General features: G+C 39.6%; 1 protein-coding gene across 1 annotated transcript in view; it reads right to left on the reverse strand.

Annotated features, from left to right (window-relative positions):
- Window positions 1-16,944, reverse strand: part of OCA2 (OCA2 melanosomal transmembrane protein) — a 504,847-nt gene that overhangs the window by 308,698 nt on the left and 179,205 nt on the right. Inside the window, exons 12-15 of the mRNA XM_045448936.1 lie at window positions 14,779-14,835; window positions 13,562-13,686; window positions 10,217-10,355; window positions 2,099-2,231 (exon numbers count right to left, since the gene is read on the reverse strand). Of these exons, the coding sequence (XP_045304892.1) occupies window positions 2,099-2,231; window positions 10,217-10,355; window positions 13,562-13,686; window positions 14,779-14,835 (454 nt within the window). The remainder of the gene's footprint in view (window positions 1-2,098; window positions 2,232-10,216; window positions 10,356-13,561; window positions 13,687-14,778; window positions 14,836-16,944) is intronic.

Raw genomic sequence — 16,944 nt, forward strand, 5'->3', positions numbered from 1 at the left:
TACAAATCAAAACCACAATGAGATACCACCTGACACCTGTCAGAATGGCTAACATTAACAACTCGGGCAACAACAGATGTTGGCAAGGATGCGGAGAAAGAGGATCTCTTCTGCATTGCTGGTGGGAATGCAAGCTGGTGCAGCCACTCTGGAAAACAGTATGCAGGTTCCTCAAAAACCTAAAACTTGAACTACCCTACGACCCTGCAATTGCACTACTAGGTATTTTCTCAAGGGATACCGGTGTGCTGTTTCAAAGGGACACATGCACCCCAATATTTATAGCAGCACTATCAACAACAGCCAAAGTATGGAAAGAGCCCAAATGTCCATTGATGGATAAATGGATAAATAAGATGTGGTATATATACACAATGGAGTATTACTCAGTAATCAAAAGGAATGAAATCTTGCCATTTGCAGCTACGTGGATGGAACTGGAGGGTATTATGCTAAGAGAAATTCATAAAAGAAAGACAAATATCAGATGATTTCACTCATATGAGGACTTTAAGAGACAAAATAGATGAACATAAGGGAAGGGAAACAAAAATAATATAAAAACAGGGAGGGGACAAAACAGAAGAGACTCTTAAATATAGAGAACAAACTGAGGGTTACTGGAGGGGTTGTAGGAGGCGGGACGGGCTAAATGGGTAAGGTAAATGGGTAAGGGGCACTAAGGAATCTACTCCTGAAATCGTTGCACTATACGCTAATTTGGATGCAAATTTTTAAAAATAAAATTAAAATTAAAAAAAAAGGATTACATAAAAGGACAGTTCTATTTAGCCCCCAACACCTGTGTTTGCACCCCCCTTATCTCCAGTCCCCCATCCTAGGCTCACCCCCTATAGTTCAGGTCCTGTTGGGTGGGGCCTATGCCAATCCTAGTGCCCCATGAGCATCTGAAGCACAGGAAATGTGCCCACTTGTCCTGCACTTACATCATCTTCAGTTGGGGTTAGGCGGAGGGTCCACCCAGAATTTCTTACTGCTTGGTCATGTTTAAAGTACCATTTCTACATCTATAAGGACACTCCAATGTTTTGTGCATTTGGTCAATAAGCATTTCCTAAAATAGACATTTCTGTGTATCATTCCACTTCTCTGGAAGAGGTGGATGACTACATTTTACTAAGAACAAGCTTGTTTTATATGGATGACTCTTGAGAGGGTATATAAGATAATGTTTTCCAAACTAGAACAAAAATTGACAAATTCTAAATACAAAAGTCATGAATGAAAGAAAGGCAAATCTGCCAAGTACAGTCACATCTGATGAGCAGGAGGGCTGGTAACAAAACCTATAGATCCTTACCTATTCATACAAAAATGGTATTTTGTTATCTTACTAAAGATAAAACCTGAAGTCCTGTACAACACAAGGACAGAGTAATAACAGGATGAGAGAGGTAAATATACAATCTATGAGCTCTGTGAGGACACCACACCATCTGAAACTACAGAGAAAGAAATGCACCTTTGTTAATGTACTCCTGTCACCCAGATGTGCTCTGCTACCCAGGCAACCTGCACAATGTCCTATATTGGTCTGGCTGAGGAGAGGATGGCTATTTCCCAAATAATCTCTTGCTTCTAACATATCCTCATCAGTAATGTTCTCAATAAAACATTTGCCAAAATTTTAGGTGAGAAAAATGCAAAGCCATAAGATGGTCATGAGCCCTCCTCCTGCTGCCTGGTGCCTCGCCGATACATTCTTGACTGACATGGTACATTGTCCTCTGTGTTGGATTATGTTGTCACTTTTGTAATCACATTTAATCACAAAGTATGACATATTTGAACACTAAAGTCTCTATACTATGCTACTTATATTGTATACACGTGGTCTAATGATGTCATGGCATGCAAACTAGAAACAGAAGCCATTGCTTCCCACATTTCGCTCTACAGAAAACTAAAGAGGTCCATGGATTTAAAGCCCCTGAAAGCACAGTGCATACCAGGAGGCAGATGGGAACATATCTCAGTATGTAAGAAAACTCCTGCCTTTCTGTGGCAATTTCTTCTGGAAAAAAATAATATTATAATAGTAAACCCTAAGGCTGTATGAGGAGGTGTTTATACTCACCAACAATCTCACTGGGCTCCTTGTTATAAAGCTTTTTGTTCCAGAAAAGGAGTCTGAGGAGTGGAAAGGAGAACAGTAGAATGAGGCAAATCCCAACGAACATGTGTGCAGTAAATCCTGCGAAGTCCAGGCCCTAGAAATAGAAAAGAAGAAATGAAATTACAGATAGGACTTTCCCCTGAAATAACAGATAGCACAGCTCCCTCTTCAGGGATCACCACCCACATGAGGGATCCAGGGAGGGCATAACACCGAGACCCAGCAGGGGTAGGCACATCAGTATGGTGGATGTTAGCACAAGGGCCACAAAGTCCAGCACAACACCCAAGGAAGAACAGGTACTCTTCTTTACAATATTGAAAATGCTTAAGGTTTGTTTCTTTCATACTGATAAACCAATTCAAACCCGAAAAACAATCAACCTTAGGAGAAAACAAAAACAGGCTATCACAGACACTCTTAATCTTAACTGGGTCTACCTTCACCACACAGGACTGACACATTCTCCCAGGACAAATAAAGACTGACAGGGGCAAAACAGAAAACTATGTGGCAATATTTGCCCATTTCAAGATAAACTTGTTTTTTTTTTAATATTTCATTTAAATCCCTGCTATCTATGTGAAAGAGCATCCTTGGCTGGAGAGCACAGCCCTCTACAGGGAGACCAGTGGCCATCAGGACTGAGGTGGTTCAGAGTGTCCCTACTGTCCACAAGGGGTCCAGGAAAGAACTTCTCCATCTCTTCACACTTCCTTTGCCTGTCTGCAGAACTATCTGCCATGGTCAGCTGCTGAGGATATCTCTCTTTGGGGATAAAATCTCCACTCGGTTAATCTGTCAAGGAATAAGTCAGCAGCATCATTGGCTGGTTTTGTCTTTCTTTTACTCAGTGCTTATACCTCAACAGTATGGTGAAGGTGATCCCTGAGCCCCCAGCATGACAGATAAAGTTGTTGTCCCCATGAAGTTGTCCATTAGAACCAACTTCTCACTGGTGAGAACTCTAGGTTTTATCTGCAGTGTCTATGGACCACTGGTGCCACAAAGGAGGTTAGAAGCCCAGTGACAAAGCTCAGGTATAGGGGGCTACTCCAGGGCAGGAAGGACCACAGTAGTGTGGCAGATATATGTGCTCACACAGAATGTGGGCAAATCTCTCCACCTCGGGGTGGGGGGTACACTCAGGGGGCTAGAGGGGCAAGTCCCAGAGAATGTAAGTGAGGACCTTGAGAGACAGTGCCCAAGACAGGGGTCAGGAAGACCACCTTCAAAAGGTCTGCATTAGGAGGAGAAATATTTACTATATTGTTGCTTATTAAAATTTATTTGTCCTTTTCACTTCTAGAAAAGATCTAAAACCACTTCTAAATTTACTAAAGATATATTATAACTAGAAGCCATTATCGATAAGGTTGTGTCAGAGTTTAGGCTTGACAGTTGTACAATAATCTGAAGTTCTTAATCTCTTACAGTTAGTTATCTGCACGTTCAGTGGTTACCCGGGAAAACAGCATTATGAACGATAGACGGAGCTGTATGAATTCATTCATACATAGACAGCAAGAAACCTACAAAGAGGTGGGACTCAAAGAATGTTTTTAATGGCCATATAAGATTTCACCACTTTTCTGGTAGTTCTTCAATAAGGATATTACCTTGGACTTGGTGTTCATCTATAGAACTCATGCCCCAAACATCTAGTTTAAAAAAGTCCACAAAACTTTCAGGGACACCTCAAAATCCTTTAATGTCTTCTAAAATTAAAAGCAAAAAGGGTTGCTGGAGGGGAGGTGGGCAGGGAGATGGGTTAAATGGACGATGGGTATTGATGAGGGCACTCATTGTGATGAGCACTGGGTGTTGTTTCTAAGTGATGAATCACTAAATTCTACTCCTGAAACTAATATTACACTGTATGTTAGCAAACTGGAATTTAAATAAAAACTGGGAAAAAAGCAAAAGAAGAACTTTTGAGTCAAAGAAAATGGCCTAAAATAATATATGAATATATTTGTCTTTATACCAACACAGTCATAGAATATAATTAATATTTTTTGAAGGAAGGTGACTACTAAGGCAGAGGTATTTGTATCCTGAGTAATTCTTGGTCCTTTTTTTAACATATTAACTATAAATTTTTTATCCTGTTAGAAACTATGGGGAAATTGAAAAAAAAAGTGAGGGGTGGATTAAAGAAAGAAAAAGACTAAGGGGGTCCTAGGAGGCCTTCACAACAAAACAATACAACTTTGAGTGGAAGTATTTGGTTGCTACCAGAGTTGTAATGGGTGGATTTATCAAGTAAGAACAATGCAGAGTGGGAAAATCGCAGCTGAAAAATTTAAGAATAATACAGGCAGATGAAATATATCACGGGATGCAAATATTTTCACTAAGCTTATTAGGTGCGTGTATCTGGGCCTACCTGCTGCTTTACGTGCCTCTGTAATTTCCTACACTCTTCTCCTTAATGTTCTCAGTAACAAAACCACCCACTATTACACTTCCATCAATACAATGCTTAAATGCAGCCCTGTCTTGCAAGGTTCTGGTTTTATTTTGTCCCCTTTAGTCTTGTTTTGTACTGTTTTGGTTTGGGATCCACTTAGCTATGTTCTTATTAATTTTCCACAAAGTCCTCATTTGACAGTGGAAGTGGTCAAAATTTGAGGCATGTAAAACTATGAAAAAAGGATCCCCCTCAGAATCATATTAGAACATCCACGGCTTCATAAACTATATATATTCAAAGGGGCTATATGTATCATCTGGCAGAGTAACTCTTGGCCCACCAATATCATTTTCTAGGGGTCATGCTTTCAGGCTAACTCTGGAACAAAGTCAAAACAGTCAATTGGGTTGGAGAATGGCTTAGCTGAATTTGCTGTATGTTTTCATAAATATCATGGTGTAATTTTAAGATTGAATTATATCTGGATACTCAATAAGTAGAAGACCCCAGCTCTATAGAGTGGGTGTGATGACAGGAGGGATCTGGTGTGGTACATCCTTAATATGAGGATACATGGAGTATGTGGATCAGAGGTCATGATATACATGGATCTGAGGAAGGTAGAAACCTCTGGAAAAGGCATAGAAATGGGTCATCCCAACACACAGAAGACAAAGCAGACCATAGAGGGCATGAGGTCTACTACAGAATGTTGACCCAAGAGGAAAGATTGTAAAAAAAAAAAATTTAAAAAAAGCAGAACTCCAAGTCCCACAGATATTGGAGAGCCATGTGGAATCAGAAAACCCACAAAGGAAACTAAGAGGAAGTGATAGGAAAGGCAGAGCAGGAAACAGCAGAGAGTGACAGCATCAAAGTTGTCAGCTGATGGAGTGGAAGAAAATGGTGGTGGAAGAGCAGCAAAAGAACACCCCAGCATGCATACTGCATGGTGTGAAAGCCCTGAGGAATGTCCCAGTGTACACTTCTCTGGGACACCATGGAGAAAGCCTTCCTCTGACCTATGAGATGTCATTCAGAAGCACAGGGGACATGGCTCCCCTAAACAGATTTTTCAACTGTTATTTAAAAGATAGTTAAACAGTTGTGTTCAACACTGATAAGTCTCCCTAGAACAAGCATAAAGGAGTAGATGTAACCAGCAAAGGATTACATCCCTGTTAGTCTACTGGGAGATGAAGGAACAAGGCATTATTGAAAGTCCTACTACAGTGTAGAAGGACCCTGGAAGTCTTCCCCACCTACCTGTTCAGTACTGGAAATCCCACAAACAAAGAACCATCCTAAGAGATCTGGGAGGAGTGAACAGGGTGTAGAAGGGTATGTTGGAAGAACTTTCTTCATAACTCCCTGTAACTTCTTCCTAATCCTCAGGGAATGTGGAAGGATTTTCTTATGTGACTTCTTTTACTGTTCCAAAGTCCAGTACTGTTTTTTATAACTCCTCTGAATTACATATGGAGTATTAACTTTCTTCATTAATATTTTAAAAATTAATTTCAAAATTAATTTTTATTTTATAATCTTTTTTCTTCCTAGTTCAGTTCATAAACAACCATATAATGCAGAATAAATGTGCACACAAATGTGTGGCTGTGCTATCATTGATAATGAGGTTTAATAAATTAATCTCTGCTGAAGACACTATCCCTGGAGCAATAAGTTCATTTGTGTCTCTATACAAATAAGTATTCTCTTATCTCTGAGCTACTATAAAATAAATTAAAACCATACTTGGTTATCTACAAGAGAACATTCATTAGATACCTTTCCTATGATACACAGTTTAACCCAAAAATTCAAGGAAAGTCATTAAGTAGAAGACAAGGAACTCCATCTTCCATAAAACAAGGATAGCCCTAAAGCCATTTCCCCAGAGGATGTCACTTGGGCACAAAGCTGTGTGAGAAGCCTAGGCTAAGCCTCAATGCATAGAGGGTGCTCACCTCCACGGCCCTCTGTGAATTTTTATGAAAACCTGACATTTCTCACTTACTGTCATATTTAAACTCTGGATATTTATAACAGCATGCCAGCATGTCATGGAGGAATGTGGAACTAGTATAACAGACTGTCCCTTCAGCCTTCTATATGACTTGGTAGAGGCCCAGGACTCAGAGGCCATCTAGGGTCACATTCTACTGTTTAGTTCAGAGCATTCAGATTTAGGACTCTAAAGGAAGGCTTAAAATGATGCAGAGTTAACTCAGTTTGTGCCAAGAAAGACATCATGCTCAGGATTTTACATTAATACTAATGTGATGCTCGCCAGGGACAGCTAAGTTGTTGCATTAATTCATTAATATGTTGTCATAAGAAGAAGAAAAAAGGAGAGACAAATAAAAGAAACTGAAAGCCAAGTTCTAAAAACAATCTAATGAAATGGAGTAGCCATGCTCTCACTTGAACTATTTCTATACCTATTTTACTATAGTTTTCTATTTGAACTTTTAAGGCTTTAGCTTTTACATTTATGTCTGTGATCCACTTATGAGTTAGTTTTTAGGTAAACTGGAAAGTGTGGATTGATGTTCATTTTTCCTGCATATGAATGTCCAATTTGTTCCAGAACCATTTGTGAAAAAAAAACAAAACAATTCTTTCTCCACTGAACTGGCTTTCCACCTTTGTTTGTTAAAAATCATTTGTTCATCTATGTGGAGGTCTATATCCAGACTCTACTTTGTCCCATTTACCTATTTACTTTTAGTGATGCTAATACCACACTGTCTTGACTATTGTAGCTTTATAATAAATCTTGGAATTAGGTAGCACTAGCCCTCCCAATTTGTTCTTCCCATTAAGAGTTATTTTTGGACATTCTGGACACTTGAGTTTCCAAATAAATTTTAGAATCAATCTGTCAATTTCTACCAAAAACAACAAACCTGCTATGGTTTTGATAGGGATTGTATAAATCTGTAGATCAATCTGGGAAAAATTGATATGTTAACAATATTGGGTTTTCTGATGCATCAACAAAGTATCTCTTTCCATTTAATTAGATCTTTAATTACTCTAATATTTTATAGTTTTCAGTATACAGGTGTTGCATATGTTTGGTCAGATTTACCCTAAAGTATTTTATATATCAATGCTAATTTCCAATTGTATACTGCTAGAATATAGAAAACCACCAATTTTTCTATATTGATCTTTTATTGCACACTTGTCAAATTTGTTATTTCTAGAAGCTTTTTTACAGATTCTTTCAGACTGTCTACATGGACAGTCGTGTCATCTGTAAGTAAAGACTTTCAATTCTTCCTTTCTGATATGGATGATTTGTATTTCTCTTCTTATCTTATTGTATCAGCTAGAGCCCCCACTAAAATGTTACATTGAAGTGGTGAGAATGGACATCTTTGTCATGTTTCTGATCTAAGGAAGAGGCATTCACATCTAAGTATTATGCTATCTGTAGTGTTTTCAGAAATGCTCCTTATTGGACTTATAAAGTTCTCTTATTTTCTAGTTTATTGAGAGATTTTTAAGCAGTAATGGATGTTGGATTTTGCCAAATATTTTTCTGCATCTCAATAGATGAACTTTATTATTTAGTTTGTTATTATTTTAGTTTTTATATGAACTTTATCATTTAGTTTGTTAGTAAATTACACTGATTGGTTTTTCAAATATCATACCAATCTTCCATTCCTAGGATAAATTCTACTTGGTTATGAGATATTATCCATTTTACATATTATTAAATTGGATATGATAATTTTTTAAAAATTACGTTTAAAAATTAAAAATCAAAAATCTATGTTCATAAAACATTTGTTAATACTTTTCTTATATTGGTTTTGTCCACTTTAGGTGTCAGGGTCTCGTAGAATGAGTTGGAAAGTATTCTCTCCTCTTTAATTTACTGTGAAGCTTTATGTAGAATTGGTATTATAGCATTATCTCTTCCTTAAGTATTTGGAGAATTCACCAAAAAAGACATCTTAACCTTGGTCTCTCCAGACTCTCAGTTCTGTCTCCTGAACTCGGGCAGTCTGATGAGCTCCACATGGGTTTTTCCCTCTCTGTACTGCATCCTGGAAACTCTCTCAAGGCAGTGAACTGGGGCAATGATAGGGTTCACCTCATTTGCTTCCCAATTCTCAAAAAACACTGTAATTTTTTTGTCTGATGCCCTGTATCTTGATTACCATTATCTGGTTTTGCTTTGTTTGGGGATTTATTTTTTGAATTTTCATTAATTTTCTTTTTGGATATCTCAAGCTTCAGGGTAAATCCCTGTTACTCTATCTTGGCAGAGCAGAAGCTGTGTATCTTTTTTCATCCATGTGTATCTACATAGAAACATTCTGGGAAACTAGATGCACCAAATCATTAAGAGGATTTATCTCTGAATGGTGAGATTATGACAATTTTTAAAACTTGTGTGTATGATATACATTTTCTACAATAAATGTATTACTGCAAAATAAAAATAAAACAGTATCTTTCTCTAAAAATAGTTCTGTTCAGGGGCACCTGGGTGGTTGAGTGATCAATTTCAGCTCAGGGCATGATCTCATGGTCCATGAGTTCAAGGCCTGCATCAGGGTGTATGCTGACAGCTCAGAGCCTGGAGCCTGCTTCAGATTCTGTGTCTCCCTCTCTCTTTGCCCTTCCCCCACTCATGCTCTGTCTCTCTCAAAAATGAATAAATGTTTTTAAAAAATTAAAAATACTTCTCTTCAAGGTATATGATGCCTATCTTGGGTGATAGGTGTCCCTAGAACAGATCACAAGGCTCTGCCACCTTCTGATGTGTTCTGGGATAACATGATACTGGGCATACTGCTCAGTTCACACGGGAAGCCTGGTGAAGTGTTGCCAGTTGGTTTCCCAGGGTAACTAGGGAGCATTAAAGTTTAGACAAAGCACCTAAGTCATACCCTGGATCTCAGTACCTTAGAACTATGCTCAAAGGCTTAAATATTTTTATAGAAGACAGCACAAACACACACAAATATACTGGCACACTTCATAGACACACACATAAACATATCATCTAAAATAAATGATATCAATTTGGAAACATTTTTGCTGACACTTCACAGAAGAGCTACTGAGAAAATTCTAATGACCAAAGAATGATAAATGAAACCTATATAATTTCAAACTCTTTAAGATGTATAAAATACTGTTTTCACTCTCTAATACTTTTTTACTTTAGCATACAAAGAAATTATATGTTAATATTGATAAGAGCTTTCCAAAAATTCCTAAAGACCTTCATTTTATGACCCTTTAAAAAATGTTTAAGTTCTTCATCAGTGAATTCATCCACCACAATTGAAAATGTGAGGGACAGATTATTTTATTTTTAACATTAGTTGGAAGAAACCTCAGTTCCCATTAATATAATGCAAACATCATCTCCTACACCTAAGTACATCATGTTATCCATCCTTTTCTTAATAATTTATCAGAATGAAAATGAATCAATTCAAACCACTTCACTCTACACTGGAGGATCAGTCACCTAATCTCCCCTCTCAAGATAACCAATAACACTTAATATGAAGAAGTGACATAGAAGAGCTTAATTTCTAATAAAGTCTTCCACATTGGGTAGAATGCCAAATGGGCAGGTAAGTTGGGACCTATATTTATTGAAAGCAACCCTATTACACTGTACATACCATCTTCCTCAACTCCTGGTTGGAAACAATAATGACGTTTGGTGGGTCCCCAATGGCAGTGGCAGCTCCTCCAATATTTGTGAAGATCACTTCTGCAATCAGGACTTGTCTTGGATCAAGGTTGAGCACCTCACACAATCTGTCACAAATGGAGGAAAATAAAAGTAGCCATGCTCTTCAATTGTACAATCTAAATATTTTTAATGCACTTGTTTGTATAAGGGAGGCACACCACACACACATACACACACACACACACACACACACACATACACACACACACACACACCTATAAGAAGTGCAATGCTGGAGGATGAACAAAGACAATGTTTACAGAGCTACAGTTGACCCTCAGAATTGCATTTCTTTGAAATTCAACGAACCACCCACCTGTGGTTGGTTTCACATCAGTGTGAAAATGTACCCTCATCAACCCCCCACAGATCTGGAGGGAGCACAGTCCCTTGTGTGCAGGCCCTGACACTAGTCTGCTGGCCACCATACCCTTCTGAGTCAGGGGTGGGGCAGAGCAGACAGCACCACAACTCAGTAGCTCACACGAAGCCTACCAACGTAATTCATTACCCACCTTCCCTTTCTCAGATGCTATCTTCTTGCCCCTCCCTTCTAAATACTATCCATAGACTTCTTCCTTAGAGAAGGAGCACACACTCTACAGCTGTGGTTCCCTATCTTGACTGCACATAAGATTTGTCTGGGAACCTTTGAAAGTCCTGCTGCCCAGCCCATGACAGACTAATCCCTGGGAGTGGGCCTGGGCAGCAGAAGTCTACAGGCTCCCAATGTGGATACAATGAGCCCAAAGTTGAAAAATGTTGGGATTCCTGGGTGGCTCAGTCAGTTAAGCCTCTGACTCTTGATTTTGGCTCAGGTAATGATCTCTCACAGTCACAAGATGGAGCCCTGCTTCACTGAGTGTGGAGCCCACTTGAGATTCTGTCCCTCCCTCTCCCTCTGCCCCTCCCTCACTTGTGTGCTCTCTCACACATGCTCTCTCTCTCAAAAAAATTAGAGAGAGAAAGAGAGAAAGGAAGGAAGGAAGGAAGGAAGGAAGGAAGGAAGGAAGGAAGGAAGGAAGAAAGAAAGAAAGAAAGAAAGAAAGAAAGAAAGAAAGAAAGAAAGAAAGAAAGAAAGAAAGAAAGAAAGAAAGAAAGAAAGATGTTGCTCTAAAGAAGGTTTGGGAAACACATCATGTCCCACCACGCCTGCCAATCCATACTGTCTACTTCCATATAGAAACCGGGCCTTGGGTTACTAGGCTGCTGCACTCAAGGGTCCTTCCCTTCATCTCCCAGGTCAGAGAGAAACTAGCAGTACATCTGAAGGGGATCAGCCTACAGAGCCATGTGGAAACTGAAGAGGGAATGGTGTCTGGGGATGAATGAATGAATGAATGAATGAATGAATGAATGAATCCAAGAATGAATCCAAAAACAGGATTAGACCCCAATCAGCAGCAGCAGTAGCACTCAGCTGAGGAAGTTTCCAGGATCTGCCTCAAGCAAGAAAATAATTAGTGTACGTTAATCAACAATGGCAGAGCAAGCACAGAGATGGCATCCTATCTAAATGGACCAAGCTGTTTAACGGTGAAGACTATGCTCCTCCAGACAAAGGCAGAAGAACATGATTAAACTTATAAAATCATGAAGAATATGGTAATATAGTGAATATGAATACACTAACACTTAAATCTTGAAAGCTGTAACTTTTAGACTAAGAATTGCTACTCACAGAAAATTACAAAGCTGGTTTCTGTAGTAGTGAGGATATAAACAAATCCTAGCAAGGCTGAGAAAACCCTCAGCTTTCTAGACTGTCCAGGAATGCCAGGAATATGGGTACCCCATGGAAGCCTGCTCTCATTGGAACTGTCATCAGAGAGCACAATGATATTCTGGGACCTGGTGCATAGGTGATAGTATGGCTTTTAAACCAGTGACAGCAGCAGAGTCACCTTGGTTGAGGGGGGTGAAGGTGCCCTGCCTCTTGCCCTTGAGATATCCTAGAGGCAGAGTTTGGTGTCTGCCATTAGTAGTTCATGTTACAGTTTACAGCACCCTTGAGCCACATTTGTTCCAGCCTTCATTTGCCCTCAGGAGAACCCCACATACTAGGAAGTGCCACACACCCCTGCACAGGAAGGCTAAATCCCTGTCTGCATGTGGGGCATGACAATGCAGCCAAGCTTGCAGGAGCTTGGGCAAGAGACCAACTCTCAACAACCAACTCTCAACACTGCAGACTGCACTTGTGGGGACGCTGCCTGTTCTCTGCTCTTCTCCACCCTTATTTCTCCTCCCCTTATCCCCCACTCCAATTCGCTCCACCTCTGAGAGACACCATTCTTCAAATTCCAAAGGCATCACCTAGATTTACTCCTGAGCCTTGGAAGTAGCCCCTTTTTGGTCACACCAGCAAAGGGAACATGGATACTAGATTAAGCAACCAGAACACACTTGAACTTGCTGTGTCTCATGCCTCATGTCTAAGAGGGTCTCCTATCTAACAGAATCCTTAAAACACTAGCTTAGGTTAGTCCTTTTGATGCTACCACCCAGATCAGTGGAGCTGAGGTGACTTGTCTGGCACCCTTCACTACCTACCTTGCTCCCATGAACACTCAGGGAGTATGTGTTTCCCTACGACCAAGTACCAGGACATGGTGGGTCCAAGCACGGAAGGGCCATGATATGCTGGGGAACCATCTTCAAAGTAAATAACATAAAGTCTAGATAAAAGTATAGTTCCATGGCCTTACAAGTGGCCTGCATAATGACCAGGCCTGAAGCTCAAGCTTCAAGAGATTCAAGACAAATGGCCTCTGATGTTCAATAAATGTCTAATTAATGAAATGTCTAATTTAAAGAAACGAAATGGAATCAAATTGAATTTCTCTTTCCCAAAGTTACCCTGCAGAGCCTTGTCAGGCCAGGTCCCATAACCCTCCAAGCCTGAGGAGAGCAAGATGGCTGCTCCAACTTCCCCAGCACCTGGATACATATCCCTGACCATCTGGCAGGAGCTTCCACACTGCTTTGCTTCACCTGTGACCATCTCAATGGATAAGAACTCCTGGAACCCATCTGCCCCACACCTCTGGACAGCAAAGCCTACGTCTGGTGACTTCCATGTATATTTCTATGGCCGCCACTGCTCCTGCCATAACCATGGCCACAAGGAAAAGCCATAGCCATAGCCATGAGCACTGAGCACCACAGTCCTGGAGGATGCACGGGCTGGACCAGGGCACACCAGCAAAGGGAACATGGGGACTAGATTGAGCAACCAGAACACACCACCATACAGGGCCACTCTACATACCTTATCGTCACAGGAGTAAAAAGCAGCAATGTGGTGACATTGTCTAGGAAGGCAGACAGGACAGCAGCAATGAGACACAACATGATGATCATGGCCCACACTCTTCCCCTAGAGAGCTGGTACGTCTGAGATGTACACACACAGAAAGGAACAAGCCAGGATCAGTGGGGTTGAAGAATAGATGTGACTTTTCATTACAGATTATAAGAGCCAGTGATCCAAATAGCCACGACATGGTGGGTTAAAACTTAGACCAATGAGTTCCTAAATTTGCTAAGATGAGGAAGTGATGGCCTGTACCTGGACATTCTGAATCCACCATGATTTACCCTCCTTCCCTCTGATTCTCCTTCTTCACAGTGCCCTTTGATGGTTCACTGGTCACAAGGTGATTGCCCCCTTCCCTTTAACATTATCCAGTATCTTACAATCTCCTTTTGGTTAGACAGCCTGGGCTATGACCCTCAAGCCTGCTGATTGTTGGTTATCTAAGGGACTTAGATCTTAAGGATTTTCAGTACCAAGACATTGAGAGGAAGAGACCAGATATTTGAAGATGCAAGATGGTACACAAAGACGGCAAAAATTCTGTCATTCAGAGAATGACAAAGCAAAGGGCTTTGATGAGTAAATAGTCTTTTAGAAGACCTTTCCAGTTCAAAAAAGAAAATCAAGCACAACACTAGCCTTTGCATTAGCAAAATATGGTAAGATCTCCTCTCACCAACCCTGAGTCATAGCACCAGTGCAGAGTCTGGCCATCAGAACTTGCTGGCGGATTTCCCAGGATTTCAGTTATAAAAGTGAATGTTTATATGTTCAATAATTAGAAAGTCATCACTGAAATTATTTCAACACAAAGTAAAGTAATCAGAAGCTGATGACTTGAAATATTTAGATGCTCTAAAATGCAAAACAATTTTTGATATGAAGCTCTCAACTTGCCAATTTAACTAATGCTACACAAACATTCAACCCAAATACTCTTTTCCTTGATCTCCTTAAGTTTATTGAGAAGATCAAAGTGTTGCTCAGAGCCACCTAACTTAGGACAGCAATTTTACCCAGCCTTACACCCATAATTTTGTAAAGGAAGATGGAATTTTAAAATATTTGCTTTAAGTGGTAGCTTTATTGACTGAATATGTAGTGGTAAATAATAGTGAATTAATACATAAATATTAATACATAAATATTAAATCCCACATCAAACCTACCTTTACAGCACAATAATCAAAAAATCCAGTTTCTGAAAATATGGCTACTAAGATCATCTGTGGGGCAAACAGAAAAAGGAGACAAGAGGAATCTTTTAGAAGTGTAACATCCTGAAAGGACATCAGAGTGATCAGTTACAAGGCCTCTGCATGAAAGCTACCACTTCATCAAGCTTCATGCTTTTATGCTGAGTGTAGTCCACTTAGTAACTTCTTGAATAGAGCCTCTTGCTATAAGGCTTGCACCTCTATTTTTGTCCAGGTAAATTATCATTCCACCTAATCTTCACAAAAGTCATCAGGTGTTACCATTACTCTCTGTTTTATAGATGAGGAAACCACAGGGCAGAGATGGGAGATGACTTGCTCACAGACACAAAGCTAGAAGCAGGAAGGGAAATGAGCCGGAATGTGGCCTTCTGCACCTAAATGTCCACACAAGCAACAATTAAATATTTTAAGATTTTTAAACTGAGTTAAATTTTGTTTCCTAAAATAATGGGACAGATTTTCATCACCAATTTGACCAAGAGACACAAATAAGATCAGTTACATTGAAATGATTACATTCACAGAACCCAGAGAAGATTCTGGAAGATTATTTATTCCACCTCCTATGATGGCAATATACCATTTTTTGAATTTCGAGAGAAAAGCTACAGGTTCAAGTACTAATCCTTCCATTTAGAAGTAGTTTAACCTTATGCAAAAAAAATATTCAATCCTCTGTACTTTAGTTTCCTCACCTCACCTCTGAATGTTTTATTCCTTGTTAAGGCTGTTGTGAAAATTCAATAAAATTATGTAAATTAAAGTACTTAGAAAACAGTAGGCCCGATATTATCTTTCAAATATTCAGTACAAAACAAAAATTTCCAAAAGTCAGTTTAGACTCAATACAAGTATCTACCTTGTCTATAATGACCATCGATGTTCATCCTAATCCAAATGGTCACCTGTTACTGTCTGTAGAATGTGGTGTTTCACTCACCAATAGAAGCTCCACATGAACTGAATGGGTAGGTCCTATGTGGTCTTTCATCATTGTGGGGAAGCTGATCCACACATTTGCTGCCAAAACTACCCAAAAGAGACTTAAATTCAGGGACCAGGGTTAAGTGGCCCATGGGGTGGCTAACTGCCATGAAATAAAGAGGAAAAGGCAGGAGCCTGGATACATAAACTATCTTTGCACCTCCAAAGTTCCAGAATCATAGGAGCTTGCTGAATGGTTTCAACTGAGAAAAAAAAGAATTAAACCATGTGTTATGGGCTCAATTGTGCCACTTTCCTCCACAAATTCCTATGTTGAAATCCTAACCCCAGTACCTCAGGATAAGTTAAAGTGAGGCCCTAATCTAATATGACTGGTATCCTTATAAGAAGAGGAGATAAGCACACAGACACACACAGATGGAAGATCATGTGAAGATACAGGGAGAAGATGATTATCCACAAGTCAAGCAGAGAGGCCTCAAAAGGAACAAGCACTGCTGACTTGGTCTCAGAAATCTGGCCAGCAGAAGTATGAGGAAATAAATTTCTGTTGTTGAAGGCACCAGTCTGTAGTACTTTATTATGGCAGAGCCAGCAAACTAATATATCATTCATTTACGTTTTTTTTAACCTCTTTTATGAGACATCTGGTATGTCTTCCTTCTTCCTTCCAAATGCCCAGACTCTACTACATACTTTTAAAGACCAACAAGAATATGAACTTCTCTATAAAGGCTAAGTTCAGAGCACTGACCTGTCTCCTTACACTGCACTCAGAGAGGAAGCAGCTAGTTTGGGTCACATTGAAGCCTAGGGTATCATGGCCCTCTCTTATGACTACCAGGGGGGATAAAATATTAGCCAGGAAAATGAAGATACATAATAATCTGCTTTACACAGAGTGGATCTTTTGTCCAGAAAGGGAAAACCCTCCTTCAGACCACTTAGCCATTGTAGGGTCTGTTCAAGAACATGTGAGGCATTCCTACTGATATTCAGGATCTTATCAAATTTCACTTATTCTAGTTAAATTGGTTTATGACACACAAACTATTATTTAGGTTCAATTTCTTTCATTTTCCATGTATTTAATTACAGGTGTTTTTCCAATCACCAAAACTTATATGGTTCACTTATTCGGGATAACCCATTGTATATTTTAAGGGAAGC

This window comes from Leopardus geoffroyi, chromosome B3, assembly GCF_018350155.1.
Source record: "Leopardus geoffroyi isolate Oge1 chromosome B3, O.geoffroyi_Oge1_pat1.0, whole genome shotgun sequence".
In the NCBI taxonomy this organism is placed as follows: domain Eukaryota; kingdom Metazoa; phylum Chordata; class Mammalia; order Carnivora; family Felidae; genus Leopardus; species Leopardus geoffroyi.